The following is an 18,040-nucleotide window of genomic DNA, read 5'->3' on the forward strand; positions in this document are numbered from 1 at the left end:
GAATTTAATGTACAAATGTAGAGAAGTATATGTTAACTTTGCAGGGAAGCTTATTTAGAATTACTACCTTTGTAAATCCGATTTCTGGTCAGACTTGTATTTGTCATGTTAAACACTTCTCAGCTTTTAAAAAATAAGAGCGGGCAAGAAGATAAAAATGTAGCAAAATAACATAAGTCTCATAAAAGTTTCAAAAACTAGCTGAGTTTTACTAACTTAAAAAAAATCTTTTATAAAAGGGCTTTTCCAGAGCCACTTATCCTCACTTCTTGCTGTCACTGAGATCAAGCAGATAAACTGATTCGTACAGCAGGAGTTTAGGCACTCTTTTTCAGCTGTTGCTTGGAAGCATGGAGTTAAGGTGAATATTCTTTGGACCACTTCTATGGACCATATTAACTATATCCACTATGTGTTTACCTAATACCAATTTTCTTTGTTTCTTCTGCAGATTTATGCTATCATGAAAGAATGCTGGAACAATAATGTTGCCCAGCGCCCCACCTTTAGGGATCTTGCTCAGCGAGTGGATCATATAAGGGAAAACATGGGTGGATGAGACTACTGCCCCTCCTTCAGAGGATGTGTTGGAATGCAGAACAAAATGTACCTGGTCTGCTGTGTATAATTGACATATGTGCGCATCTTATCCTTGCTGGAAGTAAAATCTGTGTGGCAAATATCCTATCTCAATCTGCATGCTGAGGAATCCTTCTGGGTTTTTTTATCAGGATATACTTCTTACTGTGAGAACATGCTGAAATTCTCAACAGGAAGAGAAATTATTTTTCTAAATAAAATATATGGTCATTCAACACCACCATTATTTGCCTTACTTGGCAATGCAAAAAAGAGGTGACTTATAATGCAGTGAGATTTAGAGATGAAAAGACAGTGTATGTTCTTGTTGAAATGGAGATGCGGAGAAAAGACTTCTAGAAATCCTTCCACACTGAGTATATAGTGACTTGGCATCCTGTTTTGTGTGTTGCACAAGGACTTTTGTTTGTTAATACAGTTTAATGATATTTTCATTGTTGATGCAGAAATGGCTTCTCTGTATAACAAAATAGAAGTGGTTATGTAGTGCAGGAACTTCTAATGTGCCTGTCTGAATCAGTTATCAACCAGCAGTATATCCAAAGAGGTGTGAAGCTGTGTGATATACTGTAAGTATTTTGAGAGAAAGGGAGCAAATTGTTCATACTTTGGAGAGCCAAAAAATGTACTCATCTACATGAAAATTTTAATTTAAAAATGAAAAAGAAAATTTTTTTCTTACTGATCTTTTCCTTTTTTGAGTAAGTATTAGGTTCTCTTTATAGAATTGAAGATACAGTGATAACATGTAGAAGTGAAGCCATTTTATACAAGGCAGTATATTCAGTTTGAATAAGAAAAAGCTAAACGTACTGCTTTTAAATGCTGCTCTTTTATTCTTTCCATCTTTGTAATTTTCATGCAGTCATAGTTGTATCTACAAACTGGGAACTTTTAAAGTAGGATTAGAAATGTAGAAAATGCCCTCCATTTCACAATTCCTTACTTTGCTGTTAAGATGATCACCTTATACCTTCCTTCCACTACAGAAAAAGAATACTTATGGCCCAGTATCTGATACGGCCAGTCACAACCACGTCAAGCCTCTTTTGTCATGAAGTGGCCCAAGTTACCTCCTGTTTCTTTCTGTGGTAATACCCAACATGAGACTGTTGGGAAGGAGGAATTACAAGTGCAATTGCTTCACAATCAGCAGAGGGCAAGGACATGATTCCAGTTACTGAGAACTGGAAGGAGATCAGAGGTACCTGAATTCTATATAATTCAGATTTTGGAATAAGTCTAACAAAAATTTATGGACAAGACAGCGCTTCGGTTTTGCCTTCAGGCATGAAACTTGGGGATAATCTCATATCTCAAAGCAGTAAAATTGCAGGGTTTGTGTATTTTTAGTTCAAATAATCATGTTTGTTTGTTTTTACTTAAGCATTATTGTTTGCAAAGTACAAACCTTGTTCTTCTTGGACTTCTGCTGAGAGAAGTTCAGTTAAGGGGATATACAACTTGGCAAACTGACCTGACATCCAGCTTTGTATTTAAAGTCAAGTGTTCATTTTTAAAATTTGTGGCAGTGAATCAGTTAAACAGAGGAGTTATTTTGACTGTGGGGTGTCCTTAAGATTTGTGCTTAACTACATCCATCTTATCGAAAGTTTAAGAACCTCAACTTTTAAAAAATTTTTTAAATAATCCTTATTTAGTGTCACATAGTGCCAGTATAGCAGTGTTTTGTACCACTATGATGTTTCTCTCCCACAATCACTCCTACAAAATTACAATTTATAGTACGAGAGAGTTCATTTCATTCATTCATGGCTAGGCTTCGTGAACGAAGATTTGGGAGAGTGCTAAATAGGGAGAACAGCATCAGCCCTCTTTCTGCCCATTGCATTTAAAAGTATTTCTGTTGGTTTTCTTGCCACCAAGCACTTGCACAAATGATTTTTCAAACTAATTTCAGTCAGTTTTTAAGCTGCGAAGAACTTTGAAGTACTTTGTTCAACTTAATGTGTTTTCTCAATTTCTCTACATTGCTTTGAAGATTTGAAATTTTGTGTAAAAAGTGTCTTTGCATTTGTAGTCTCAGTTGTGTGTTCATGTTTTTTGTAACAAAAGGAGATAAAGCTTTAAAGCATTGAAACAGCATTTTAGCTGGATGACATATGCAGGAAATATGTAAAATTTGCAGTGTATGACACTCAGTAGCTAACTGGTTTCCAATATGTAGTAGACTAAGCCTAATTTATGTAAAAATCTCAGGGAAGTTTGTGTAATGCAATGAAGAAATCTTCCAGTCTGCTATTTTTTCAAGTGAATAAAAGGTCTTTTTCTTGTTCTACTACAGTATGACTGATTACATAGTCTATTTGATTGCATAAATGTAGTGTTGAACACCACAATAATTTTAAAGTGTCTTGTGGAATTTTATTTTTTTTTTACTTTGATACTATATCATTTTTAGAGAAAGCCATATCTTTACACTGCAGTATAATTTTGTGCTGTTGGTCAGGAACATATAGTCTTTTGTAACAACCAGAGGCCTGTGCAGAGGGCTTGATCATTTGTGGTGAGTGTATGAGTGTTCTTAGCTGGGTGAATAGGACCAAGTAGCGCTTAGGACCCTAGGGGGATGTATGGTCATCTGCAGTGTTGATATTGAGATCCCAGAGCAGACCCAAAGGTTTTCTCAAAAAGCTGTTGAGGATGTAAATGCAGTGATTTTGCTGAGTTTGCTACTGCCAATGGTGTAACTTTTTAAAAAACAAAACAAAACCACAAAAAAAAGTGTATTTTGAAAGCTCTCAGATCTACAGTAGCATTGTTAATGTCATATTTTTATATAGCCTTTGTATTAACAGCCTAAGTTCTTTGTTTTAGAAACTTTATTCAGTTGGCATTGCATTTGTCATACTTCAGTGTAATCATTACGCTACCCAAAATGCAAATGGATGGGCTTTGGGTTTATTGTTGTTGTTGTTTTGGTTTTTGTTTGGTTTGGTTGTTTGTATTTGTAGAAAAAGTGCTGGTTTATGTATACATGACTGCTCCTACAATGTAAAATTAAAATATTAACTATTGCTTTGCACTTACATTTGAGGTGAAAGAATTTTTTATAAGTGCACAATATATCTTATAGAATCTCTGCAATCAAGTATTGTGTAGTATAATATCGGTTTGTTGTCTATCAGTATAAAGACGTTAAGTTTCAAAATTGTTTTAAAAATATATTCCACACGATATTCCACAAACTTGCAACAGTCATGTAGTAAGCCAGAGGAGGAATGAATTTTCAGAAAACCCTCGTTGTTGTCAAATCCTGGTATTGGTTAAAAGCTTCCATAGTTGAGATAGTTGTTCCTAAATGTACAGGTGAATTTAACTGTAAAAATATATGTAAAAACTGTGTTTTTTCCCAAAATTAAGTTTTTAATTGTTGCATTTTGTTGAGATGTTGCCTTGAAATGTGTGGGAAAAGATGTTACTGTATGAAATATGAAGAAATGTGACTCTTCTGTAAAGCAAGCTAACTTTTCAGGAATGTAGGATCACAAACACCCAGAGGGTAGAGTTCTGAGAGCAAAAGTAGAGGTGTAGAAGATCAAGATGACTAAAGGAAAAAGGCTGAAGAAGTTTTCTGAAATGTGAAATGCGCAATGAATTATGAAAAATCGATGTCTACTGAAAATGTCATACCATGACAAATATGTGCTAATGTATTTCTAAACTGCATATTGTCTGCCTTAAGTCTAAAATACTTACAGAGACCTAACCTGACTGAAAAAGTTACAAGAATTACTATACCAAAAGAAACTGCTTAATGTTGTGCCATGCCAGACAACAATTTTGAAAAGGTGTTTGGTTAAGAATTTTTCTTCGGAATTTTTCTTTTTGAATAATAGTTTTACAGTACTTTATATTAAAGTAGAGAAAGTCCCTTGGCAGTGGGGAAGTGGGGGGAGAGAAGGCACCTGCTACTTATGGTTGAACTGCAAACATTTGAGCACATGATTTACTGAAGAGAACATGAAAGGGATATTTTTTAGAAAACCGTGTATCAATAACTGAAACTTAACTGTGTGTTTCTTTTGAGTTTGGATAGTGAAAATAAAAAAACTAAATACAATGAATGGCACAGGCCTGCCAGCATTTTCTTTTATACAATACCTAAAATTTGTTACTGGTGTTTAAGTCCCTGCTGAAGAGAACCAATCTGTTTAAAGAGGTAGAACACAGTACATACAACTTTGTGACCTTCCTAGGATAGCCATATGAAGTGTCTATCTTTTGGAAGAAACTTAGCTGTACCAAAGTAAAGATGGTATATTGGGTGTTCCCTAAACAAGAAGACAGGTGGGGTTTAATTATTTATTTTTTAAAAAAAGTTTTCATTAAGCTAATTAATTTGGGATGAAGAAGGACTTCCTTTTGTACTCAGTATTTAGAGAGATGTGAGTCTGTAAGGCAGAGATGGCTAAGAGAGATTGCCTTTTATGAGGCTACAGTTCTTAAGAGTTTGTTAGAAATTCCAGTGTCTTGATTTGCATTACTTTGTCATCTTTCCATATGACTTTCCTGTAACTTTACATGAAAATCACCACCACTTTTCCTTGAACAGAGTTGAATGCTTTTGTTAAATTTTGAGAAATTCAATGGCAAAATGGAAAATACACACTCAAATACAAGCATGCAGACATATATACTTAATCTCCTCTATTGTAATGGAAGTAATGATTAAGCTAATTCAGTTATCCCTTCCCACACATAAAAGGTATCTTGTTCTCAGAGCAAATTGCCTGGAGATTTTATTCTGTGCTCCAAGGGGGTTTTGAAAAGAGTTTGCACGCTTCGTAATTCTCGTTCACAGTTATTGCTATTGGGTCGATGCCATACACAGATCCCAAGGCACATATAGTCTGGAGCTTTGGGAGCAAGGCTTACTCACTGTCAGACACAACAGGAGGTGTAAGGGCTGGGGCACAGGGGGAGGTACAGGGGGAGGAATCCCTGCATCTCTTAAGCAGCTGTGTGACAACCAAGCATTTACAAGGGCATTGAGTAGAGGACCTTTCCATGAGGCCTTTATGAGCCCTGGACTCACCTTTTTGCCGTGCATCCTTTTGCACCATGGCTGTGGTGAAGACTGGTGACATAGCTAATTCATTTTTTGTAATCCTGTCATTAAAAAAAGATTATTTAATTGAACTAAATTTTAATTGCTAGAGAAGATCAGCAAAAACTACAGAAAGTGTATTTGAGTTTCTAACCCAGAACTCCAGGAGTGAGGTTTTATTTAGAACATGATCACAGAGTTTGATGACTGGATAGGTGGAATCGAGCTTCCCTACTTTTTGCATCCATACTTTTGACTAGAATTCTTTTCTTTGCAGAAGAATTGAATAATAAATGGAAAGCATAATGGTATCCAATATTAAAAGGTCTTTATGAGATGCAACTTCAAATCTGTGAAGATATCAGTAAAGAACACTTACACACCATCAAGGCATTGATATACTTTTTGTTTCTCAGGTCTAAGCAAGGTTTTATTAGTTTGCTGTAAGGTGTATAACTCAAGGGCTATAAAGCAGTTGATATGGGCATATCATGGTCTCTTTACAGTAGCTTTTGGGACATCCCATGTTGCAAGGGTCTGGGCAACCAAGCTATTAAAGGAACAATATGATATGGATGAAACAATCCTGCCCTAGAGGAACTTTAGCTCCTGTGTTGGGACTGTTGGGCCCCTGGGGACCTGTGGCTGTGGAGCCTGTCAGTCAGCATCTCCCACCAGTGTGCTCGGTTGGTAAGTGTGCACAGATTTGGAGCAGCCCAACCAGGACTGTGACTGTGCTGGACAAGGTGAAGCCTTGCTTTGAGACAGGAAGGGAGCAGAGCACTAGCATACTGTACTGTGATCCAGCAGGAAGGCATATGGAAGGGGTTATCAAAGTCCAGCAGCACACAGAGGCAGGATGTGCTGAGGTAGATGTGACTGAGGTGGAGCTGCTCCATGTTGAAACTGAGCTGCCACCTAAAAGCCCTACAGTAAGGCAGATGGGAAGAAGGGACGTGGTCCCCAGACTGAACTCTGCCGGAGGTGATGATTGGGACTGGTCTGAGACAATTTTATATGGGTGTGTGAGATGAGAGAGTGAGAAGCCTGTCCCATGCTTGCTTTGCTTAATATATTAAACAGCAATGTCTAATAGTTTGATGCCCCACCCAAACAGCAGCATACTACTCATTTCAGTGTCTGTTTCCCATTGCCAACCTCACTCACCAAGCTAAGGGCCACTAAGGCAGAGCCACTGGGTGCCAAGTAGGAAAACAAACACTTCTCTGGCATCAGACTGGGCTTTGCCGTCTGAAACAGCCACCAAGCAACGCACTAGTAAAAACACAGAATTGTCGAATCATCAGGGCTGGAAGAGACCTTTAAGATAATCAAGTCCAACCAATGCTTTGGGGCAACAACAAAAGCCACAGGAGTGCATAGGCACTGAGAAATAGGAATTTCTATGAAATCAAGATGGCTTTAAAATTAAGATTCAACTAAGAAACAGTTTTAAGGATTTTAAGTTTAGAATGGGAACTCTGTCTTTTTTAAGTACCTCTCCCTTAGGCACCTAGGCAAAACTTTTGGATCTCTCCAAAACACTTTTTTAATCCAAATTTGCTTTCTATGCCTGTATTTTGAGATCTTCAAATTGCATGATTGAACAAAGAGGAAGATTTCAAAGGTACTCTGCTTGCATAACAAATGACAGAATGGAATATTTAAAATTTTCAGACAATCTTGAGTCTTGAACTAGTGCACCTGATTATACAGACAAGAGATCTCAACTTGTTTCTTTTTAATAAGAGACAATAAGAATGTAATTGTGTCAGATGACTTCAATAAATATACCTGCCACCTTTAAAAGACTCTCAGAAGAACTGGAAAGGTGGGAGAACCAAAAGGTAGATTAAATATCCCATGAGCAAAAAAGGATACTATTGCAGAGTTGTATCATGAGTACCATAAATCAGACTACCTAAACAAGGATAGCAAAAAAGTCCTGTTTAAGTTCAAAGTATGTGATCTGTAGAAATATTTTATGTATGTACAATCAGTTTTACCTGGGTAGTGTGTGATTTAATGGTGCATGATGGAAGAAAATTAACATCTTGTTTTATTCCCTCTATAATACAACTGCAATCCTATTATAGATTTCTTAAGATGAAAAAAAATCCTACAAATGTAATAGCTATTAATGATTTTGCTCTGCCACTATAATATTGTCTACTTTTTACTGAACCTAAACAACTAATTTTAACCTTAGTCTTTATGTATATGTAATAATTTTTACATCATTTTTAGAAAACTTCATTAGAAAATTTAATATTAACCAATCAATTCTTTAAATTAGTTAAATTTATCTGAGTACCTAGCTCAAGGGTATTGCAATTCACTTAGAATTGCAGTAATTTCCTCCCAGCCAGAACTCCAGTTCACGATCACGATTGTATTATTGAGTTCAACTAACGTGAACAATGAAACAACAAAAGCTGAACAATTACATCAGGAGCAGTTGAAAAAAGCAGCTGTTAAATGTCGATGCTAGTGTGTTGCCTGAGCTACAGATGTTTGAGCTCTAATCAGATCAATAGACTTTTCTAACTATGTTATTAAAACTCTCAGCCAGGTCTCTATTAGAACTGGCTTCTCAAAAAAACTAATCTATCAATAAAAAGGTAAATCAAACTTAATATCTAGTCTGCGTACAGCAGCTTTTGCATGTATATCCTTATATGCTTTAATACTCCTTTATTTTCTAAAACTTATGACTATATGTTTGTCTTTTTTTTTTTTCTTATGATGTCCTCTGTGTTCACATTCTCAGCCATATCTTTTGTAGTGGTTGTAATTAAATAATACATTATCTTCCAGGTGTTTTTTCCATGTTATGCAGAGTGTTTCAACACCTTTCCAGAACTTTCTGGGTAGTCTGTGTCCTTCTGTATCACTTTCTCATCAAAATGGTAATTGAAATTTCCCATTAGGATGAAGTTTTTATGCTTTTGGTAAGTCCTTTGATCACACAGAGAAAGTCTCATCTCCATTAACAACTTTATTTACAGCCTACCATAATCCCCTACGTGACAGCAATATTGCTTTTACTGAGAAATACTTAGTCACTCTAGACTCCAAAAGCCCTTCTGGACTAAATAATAAGAATAAACATCCTTGAAATACCCTTTTAGTCTTAGCTATCTTTCCTGAACAGACTGTACTTGCCTGTGTGAACTATCCTACCAAATCTCTATCATGCCAACTAGGGCATGATTTTGAATATGATTTAAGACATTGAGCCATTCCTCTTTCCTGTCCTCTTGCATTACTACATAATAAACTAATTGTAGTGTGTGTGTAGATATAAATAAGGTAGTTATCTGCTCATATATAATGAACAACAGCATATGTCATGGTTTGAGAGCCTCAAAAATCCAGTTCTCTAGTCCAAACCCCCTCCCACATCTCAACCCAGTGTGAGATGGGTTTTCCAGACACCACACGAGACTCAGAATGGGGGAAAGGGATTATATATTACAATGACTGTACAAATAAATACTACAATACATTATATACAATCTTAACTATTTCTACCATGACATAAAAGTATTTACAATGGATCAAATCTCTTCTCCCCTCCAAATGAAAGTCCAGGAGGGAAGAAGGAAATGATCTTTTCCACTTTCAGAGCAGCAGTCTCTAAGGCAGCAGGCTCTCTTCCTCTCATGCAGCATTTGTATCTGGATCTCTGCCAGTACACATGAGGGGTATCCAAGCCCCTCAGCCCGTCGTCTTCAAGCGAGGGTATTCTCTTCCGTGGACTGCGTAGCAGGGACAAAACTCGTGTCACCACGTCATATCATGGGGCGTAAGACCCCCATGAAGGTCCCTTCCTCAGGGGATTCACCCCTGAGTCAGAACATCTTGGGCAGCTTTCAATTGAAAGCCTTTGCCTCAAGAGTTCTGCCAGAGCTCCTGTGCTCTGTCTCAGGCTGCTAGCTTAGCTTGGCAGCAGCGGCGAGAGGGAACCAAGGTCACCCCCTCTGCATTCCTTTAATCGTCCTGGTCCAGCTTTCCAGGACACCTGAGCTTTTCAGCTCTTTTCTGCAGTGCTGCTGCAGTTTTAGGACTTCCATTCAGTAGGAGTCCATCCTTTCCACTTAGGAAAGGTCACAAAAGGAATTTGCGGTTTTTGGTTCAGTTTCTTACCCCAACTCCGTCTCTGTAGAGCTTAGTTGTGCTCTCTCTGCTGCTGGCTCTCTCTCGGCTCTCTCAGACAACTCTGTGTCTTCCTTGGCTACATGTTTGTTGCTGCTTCTTCAGTTATCTCTTGGCTCTTAGCTACAATCGCTGTACGCTGCTGCTGCTCTGTCTCTGCTCACTCACGGTGGAGAAAACTTCTTTAGCTTTCAGCCACAGGTACTTAGCTCAGCCTTACGCTGTTCCAAGTCCCTGCAGCCCCTCCCAGCCGGGGCTGGGGGACCAGAGCCCCCCAGGGGCTCCTGCCCTCTCTCCCTGTGGCTTTGCAACATGGCTACTTCTTCTAACAACAACTACAAATAACCTTCTCTTCCGTTCTGCTTGTGATATGTTTATATTTTGCAGAAGCGCTCATTGGGTAAAACATCAAAACTTCAAGGGTCACCACCCCCTGGGGTTTTACCATTTTATAACTTCAGGGGGAAAACTGTTTCCCCCCACCACAGCATATAATGAATAAAGACTTACATATAGTTAACTATGATGTGTCAGCTTACCACATCAGGAAAATACTTCCTTCCACATATAAGTCTTTATATAAATTCCTGTTTTCTATGTGGCTCCATGGTTTGTATCCTGGTCTGCACTCCTGCAGGGGAAATCTCAGGGGAATGCAGGTTGGCAGGACCTCAGCAAAGCTCCTGTCCCACACCCTGCCCACAGCAGGATCAGTTGTATGGTCCTACCAGGCTCCTTGAGGCATTACCCGGACAGGGCCTGAAAATTCCTCAAGGCTGGAGGCAGCACAGATTTCCTGGATCCTAGCCCTGCTGCCAGGCTCTCCTCATGGGTTAGAGGCTTCTTTTTTGTCTGCCAGCTGAGCCTCTAGTGTTTCACTTCATCACCATTGTATCTCATCTTCTCCCCATATGCAGCAATGAAGAGCCTTGCTCCTTGATGACCTCTTCGTTGATAGCAGAAGGCTGTGTCATGGGGTTATTTTTGGATCCTCCAATTACCCGTTCAGGTCAACTGATCTAGTTTAGCCACAATCTAAGCTTGTGGTTAAATTTAGACTCAAAGGTAAAACTTAAGAGATTATTGTGTCTGACCATTCAGGAGCAACTCTGGCAGTCACAGTCTCACCGCCCAAGACTTTCACTGCTGGGACCAAAACCCTTTTACAGTGGGCACCTCCAGTGAGCTGATGGGTGTCCTGCCTCACTCCCTACACACTCATTCTCACTCAGTCAGACCAGGTTTTCTTATCAGTAACACAGTCAAAGCCCGAGCTGGTGCCTCCAAGGAAGAACCCTGAACACAGGAATCCCTGGGCTTTTATACCACCACAGTCAGTGCACTAGAAGGTCTCAGTCCTCCTCCTTGGCTTCTGCTGTCTCTGAGTGTCCAGTCACCTGGCTGGTGCCACAAGCCCCCCTGCCCTTTATTAGACAAAAGTTCGGCACCAGTTCATGGCCTCTTGTCTTGGCTGCCACAACCCAGAGCTCAATCTGCACCTCGCTCTGCAGCCGCACACCAAGCTACCTGCGCTGAATGTGTTCCTCAACACCTCAATGCTGCATGGCTGAAAGAGGCAATAGTTAAGCCAAGTTAGGAATGCACACCAGTGACAGACACACACTGCCATGAAAAAAAATTATACCATGAGCAGGACCGGTGCTTTTTTTTTTTTTTTGAGTCCAAGTCACTGTGATTTTATGAGGCTTGAGTTTAGAATAGGTGCATAGCTCTGATCATCACTAGAACCTATTTTTTAACAGGCTGTTTCCTGATCAATAATGATTTTAACTTCCAATATGGCCCTTCTGTGTGGCCTAGAACTCTGCAAACTCAAACCTAGCTGACTGACGAATTTTGAGATGGCTGTTGTTGTCTGAGTGAAATTTTGGACAAGCTTGGAGCCACAATAAGAGAAAAAGCTTGCACGTACTTGAGAGTGGCTTGACAAAGCTGTAATAACTAAGGGTCTACCAAGAGAAGAGTCTGAAGGGCACAGCAAGAACTTGGAAGTATGCTTCCACATATAAATGCCAGGAATTGCAGTGTAGTCTAAAAATCCTGGGAAAGAGGACATGTAGACATTGAAAGATGAGGTTACAATGAATAAAAAGTGCTCTCTGAGTGTATCTCTGAAGATATCTGCACTCCGCAGCTCAAAGAGTCAATGCAGACAAGCAGCTGAGGGAACAGGCAGGAAGCTGTACCTACACTCTTCAGTACTGGGCCGGAAGCCATCTAAGTTTCCAAAAGCAAAGCTGAGAATGCTTCTCTTTCATTAGGTGGATAAGCCTGCAAAAAACAAACAAAGGTTAAAAGTTAAGCTAAATTACACTCGCATCTGGCAAATAAGGTCTAACTGGTTGCTGGACAACTGGAACAATACAGAAGACCAGGCCTTCTTTCATAGCCCATTCAGATTTTGAGCCTTCTAATTTGAATACACACACCCCATGCAGCACTCAATGAGGGTGAAAGAAACCCAAAAGAACTAGTGCTGAGAGACTTAGGATGAATGTTGGGAATGTAGGAAGTCTGAGAAGGTGTGGAAAAAACCCAACTCTGCTCAGCAATGGAAGTGCAGCAATACTGCTACAAACCTTAAGAGGTTCTGAAAAGCTGCATTGCTATTTAAGTAAGTTGGCCTACATTGTTCAGGGCTGGAAGGATCCATGGGATGAATCTTAACATCCCTTAAGCCAGGAAGGTGTCCTAGTTGTCATCAGTCCATCATAGAACACACCAGCCATTTACTAATGTTACTGAATGGCTCCTGGGCCAACATCTACCACGTATGAGCAGGACAGGAATTTTGACCTGCCTACTGAAGTCTCTACCTCTCAGAAGCTCTGCACAGAGGGCACTAGACTGCTGTGGGCAGCATGGCACTGCATGGGAGCCCTCAGCCCAGTGCTACGATCTCAAATGAAAAACGAGCAGGAGGAAAAGTGTATCATTGCACTGTGCTGCTGCATGGGAAACACCTCAAATTTCATCTCTCAGCACAGGGACAAAAAGATGCAAAGCTATCTAGACAGAGAAGTATTTCAACAGTGGCATTTGGTGTCAAGACTAGTTGCTGCTGAACTCAATGACTTCTGCAGTGCCAGAAGCATATGGTCAGAGACAAACTACACCAAATTGCTGTCACATGTGTGTAGCAACTTCAATAAATAAGCCACTGAGGAATGATATTAGGAGAGCTGAAATCATGGTGACCCCGTTCTGGTTCAGAGGCAGGAAGTGTGATCTTGCTGCACTCTGTTTTCCTCTTGTTGGACAAAGTAGATCCTGATGAGGCACTTCTCAGTGCCAGAAGGGATGCATCACTTGCTGGCTGAGATCTCACAGAAACTGAAAGGAGCTGCAGCATCTCAGGTCAAACATTACAATCCACAGAAGGTGACCCAGAAAAGACAAAGCAGCATACTTGCCTGGAGGCTGTTTGGCTAGCCTACTTTGAAGGGTGGTATCCAGAATTTTTCAAAGCGCAAAGGTTGGCAGCCAGGTTTTTGTTGTCATCTGAGGTTCTGTACATGAGAGATACACTACCTCACTCAGATGCGTTAAGAATGATGTGCTCTTGAAAAATCATGGAGAAACCTCTGGCTTTACACACTCTAAGGTTAAAATAAGAAAGTACGCTGCAGCTGAGGAACATTTAGCAATGCAAATCAAGTATAGGAAACTTCGAGGAAAAATGTAAGTAGTAGGGAGCTTAGGTGAAGAAAAAGAGGCTGATGCACAGACTAGAGAATTTACTTTCCTTCACATTAGTGCTGGTTCTCTAGAGTTTGCAGGCAAGAAAAGAGGACTGGACAAGCACACTGTTACAGTGCACTATCTAATATCAAGACCTGACCACAAAGCAGGTGGCACAAAGCAGTCTAACAATCAAATAAGTCTGTTGGATTTAAAATCCAGGGAAAGAAGCCAACATTTCAGGAGTTCGTTCCCAAGATACATAAAAGTTGTGCAATGACAGAATGGCAGTGTGGCACAAAGGAGGAAAGGACTCTCTTCCAGCTACTTGCTGACATGTGTGAGTGATTGCAGAGCAGCAGATGTGATACAAGTTTACCCAGGTTCTGTTCTGCTGAGTAGGAAATATATTGAGATTCTGCTGCCTGCTGAGGAGGAAAGACAGTATGCTCAGAAAATCTTCTTAAATCTCAGAGTGCTAATGCTAGGTCTGTCTCCAGCTTTGTCAGAAGGTAGAAATAAAGACATTTTTTTCCTGCCTGTCAATGAAGGTAAAAAGAAAAAAACCACCACATCTCACAATAACTCAGGAATTTAGATGTTTTACTCTCTGGTTTAAACAACTGGCAAAGTAAAGAATGGACCAAATAGGACCAGAGTTTAGGAGGGAGATGTATCTTTCAGGTCTCTGGGATTTGCTAGACAGTTCTCTGAGGCACATTTAGTGTTCTATCTATGGTCAAAGTTACACATCATCACTATTTGAGGTCCTTGGCTCTAACTATACCACAATCAACACATTCCACAATGCTTTACATGAAAGTTCCATGAGGTTTAAAAGAAGGCAGTAGCAGGCAACAGAGATGGAAAACCTGTTGTTACGTACTGCTGTGAGTTATTCCCATGCCTTTGGGCATTGTTCGAGGAGCTTAAAGTCAGACCTGAATCACACTACACATACAACCACAAATAACACACTACAAATACCCCCATAGTGAAAAAAATTCCCCAAACCACCCAGAACACACTCATGAACACACAAATGGCACTGCTAATATGGAAATGTGCTGGTATACAATTTTTTACTTATGAATTCAAAATACTGCTCAAAAGATGGCTCACATATCTTATTAGATTACCCAAAAACTGGGCACTTCCTGTGCATTAAGACTACAACAACAGGACTCTAAGCAATCTCTGTAAGCAGCAAGTTGCTCAAACAATACTTTTCTCAATACCTAATTTCTCTGTGAAAGAAATGGGTGAAAAACCTCAACTTCTGCCTTGTAAAAAAGTGTATGTTTCTGAACAGTTGTGATGGTAAGCACAGTGTGCTGCTTTGAACTGCTGCATTCACATTTATGCTGCTAGATACATGTGGCAGCACTCCCCAAGGTGCTTTCAGTCCTTGTGGTCTGCTATGTGGATCAATACCCAACTCAGTCATTATTTTACGTTTTTAGCTATCTGCTTCAAAGTGTGTTTGCTTCCTCTACCTATTAGTCAGACACCTCATTTTACATAAAAGGTTTGCTTCTAATCTTAAAAAAGTATCTTTGGACACTGAGTCATGTGAGCAGTAAGCAGATGGTCCCCTTTAGATCTATTGCAATCAAGTGACATGTAATTGTCACCTTTGGTTATATTGCAAAGAAACCACTATAAAATACAGCCTAGTGTCACAAAAGATCTTCAGTCTTTGAACACTCCATTTGCTTTAAAAGAAAGAAAACCTTTGCACATTACAATAAATAAATACTTCCTTACTCTGAAATAGACTTAATTTCTATCTATGCCCTCTGCCTGTGCCATGGCTGACCTGCTAAAGCTGTTACAGACTGTGATGCCTATTAAAAAATCAAATGAAAACACAAATTTCACCATTTCCCTGGGTTGACTCATACCTCTGAAAAAAGCCTGTTTATTTTAGATAACGGCTGATTTTTCTATTTATAATCTCATTTCAGCCTGAAACAGTTCCTCTCAAACACTGATTTCCACTGGAAACATAACCCAGTAAGTTAAACTTCAGATTGCTCCATTCAAGACTTGAGCTCACAAATTTATGGTTTTAACTACATCTTTGTTTCACTCAAGTCTGCTATCACCATATTCACCTTTCCCAGTATTGCTTTTTAAAAGCTTGGGAGATGGTTCTCTAGCAAAACAAACATACAGGCTAATTTTCAGTTTCGTCAAGCATGGCATTTTCACATTGTTCCTTTTCTTAGAGTTTCTATGTAACTCTTATTTTTCACCTAACTACTAAGAGATCTTACCTCCAAAAGCCCTTGACCCTGCTCAAAACTAAGGAATACTTCCCCTCAAACTTCTCCTGTATTCTTCTAGGAAATCCTAATATAAACTAGGAGTCTCCAAAACCAAAACTACTTGTGAGGTGAAGTTGGTGGAACCCAACCTATAGAAGTTTAGCTAACTTGCTGCAAAAAAACCTCCCAAAACTATAGCAGAATTTTACACAGTTTTTCCAGAGTGGCAAAAAGCCTCTTAGAGTAGATGTAACAATGATGTTTAAGAAGAAAACTCATCTATTCATAAATATTGTTGTTACAATGACAGAAGAGATGGTGCTTTTCATCTGGAAGATAACAGCCTTCATAGTGAATATCCATTCTGCCCTCTTTCTACTGAATAAATTTGATGTCTTTAAAAAAATAAAAAGATTGATAGATGCCTAATTGCTGCAGTAACGATATCATCTTAGGAAAAGGAATAAAGAAATGATGTGATAATTGCAGGAAGCAGTAGTCCGATCAAGGAAGACTTGTCAAAAGACAATTTGAAGAACAAACCCAAAGGTAACAACTCCACAGTTTAAGCCATGAAGCATACTCTGAGTCAACTCCTGCTACAAAGATAAGTTACCATGGGCATTATAGAGGTCAGAAAAAAAACAACCCTCATGTCTTGAACAATATAGCTAGAATGCTACTTGATACAGCTGAGAAAAACAGACAGGAAGGTAAAAGGATTAGGAACTACAAAGATGAAATTAGCCATCTATAAAACACAGTAACAATTTGCAACTTAAAATCTGATTAGTGTAGACCAGCATATCATAAGAACGCACAGAAACAGGTCTGAATATCTGTACAGTAAGTTGCTTGATACACATCCCACACTCTCACTCAGCAGTAGTAGGGAAAAATGGGGAAGTAAACAATGAATAACAGAAGTGTTAGTACTCTAACTATTTAACTCCATTCATGAATACGAAGAAATATTCATATTTTAAATGTCATGTTATGGTAAAGTTTCTAGAAAGACAATACTGCATAAAAACAATTCAGCAAGTACAAAGAAATGTAAAAAGTGGGGTCAAACTGTCAGAGACTGAAACATTTAATGATTTATGCATTCTAAGAGACTTCTGCAGGCTTTTGACTTTCTGATGGGCAGCTGGGCCCATCCCCCCGCTCCTCCAGTGCAGAAGATGTCAAGCCCCGAAAAGGAAAAGGCGGGAAGAGCCGAGTTTACCACGCCCACCACATGAACTCCGCGCCAAAAAGGGGGACACCAACCTATGAAAACAACTCCCCGCCCTGGGGGAGGTGCTAAGGATATGGATTTTGACTGGTGACTTTGGGGCTTTGGCGGGGTTTTTTGTTTTTCCTTCTCCCCCCACCACCTGCGGATCAAGACATCGCTGGATCCAGTGGGCAGTGATTATCTCATCTTTTTTTTCTTGCTCTCCCTTACTCTTACCCTGTCTTTCTCTCCCCTGTGCATTTTTCTCCTCCCCAGAAAGGTTATGACAACACCCAAAATGTTAACATACTTATTGATACAAAACTGTTTTTTTCTTGCTCTCCCTTACTCTTACCCTGTCTTTCTCTCCCCTATGCATTTTTCCTCCTCCCCAGAAAGGTTATGACAACACCCAAAATGTTAACATACCTATTGATACAAAACTGTTAAAATAAATCTTGTCAATATATGATTTCAAACACCGATTATTTAGTGTCGTTTCGCTTTAATCCACCCCAAAGGAATTATTGATAAAACCTGGGTTACCCCCTCCGCCCCTTTTCCTGGGGCGGGTCGTAACACAAACTAATTGGCAAGATGAGTCAGTGTCAAGTGGAGTTTCAACTGGTAAAATATTCTTTCTGTAGAGCTTTGTAACATTGACCCCCTTTCAAGAATTTTGTTGAGTGTTACAAGGAAGTTGGAGAGGGACTCTTCACTAGAAACTTAGTGACACGAGTAGCAGTAATGAGTTCAAATGGAAAGATGAGAAATTTAGGTTAGAAATTCTTCCCTGCAGGGGTAGTGAGATGGTGGAACAGGCTGCCCAGAGAAGTTGTCGGTGCCCCATGCCTGGCAGTGTTTAAGGCCAGTTTGGATGGGCCATTGAGCAACCTGATCTAGTGGAAGGTGATCCTGTCTGTGGCAGAGGGGTGGAACCAGAATGTTCTCTAAGATCCCTTCCAACACAAGCCATTCTATGTTTGTCCTGTTGACAGTCGAAGAGTAATTCCATAACAC

General features: G+C 39.6%; 1 protein-coding gene across 8 annotated transcripts in view; it reads left to right on the forward strand.

Annotated features, from left to right (window-relative positions):
- The window catches only part of JAK2 (Janus kinase 2), an 84,471-nt gene extending 80,821 nt beyond the window's left edge, over positions 1-3,650 (forward strand). For all 8 annotated transcript variants that reach the window (XM_027634645.1, XM_027634643.1, XM_027634641.1 and 5 more), the window contains one exon: positions 452-3,650. In XM_027634645.1, coding sequence (XP_027490446.1) covers positions 452-559 — 108 coding nt within the window. In that variant the 3' untranslated portion in view covers positions 560-3,650. The remainder of the gene's footprint in view (positions 1-451) is intronic.
- The last annotated feature ends 14,390 nt before the right edge of the window (positions 3,651-18,040 follow it).

The sequence above is a fragment of the Corapipo altera genome, unplaced genomic scaffold, assembly GCF_003945725.1.
Source record: "Corapipo altera isolate COAL_440 unplaced genomic scaffold, ASM394572v1 61411, whole genome shotgun sequence".
Taxonomy (NCBI): Eukaryota; Metazoa; Chordata; class Aves; order Passeriformes; family Pipridae; genus Corapipo; species Corapipo altera.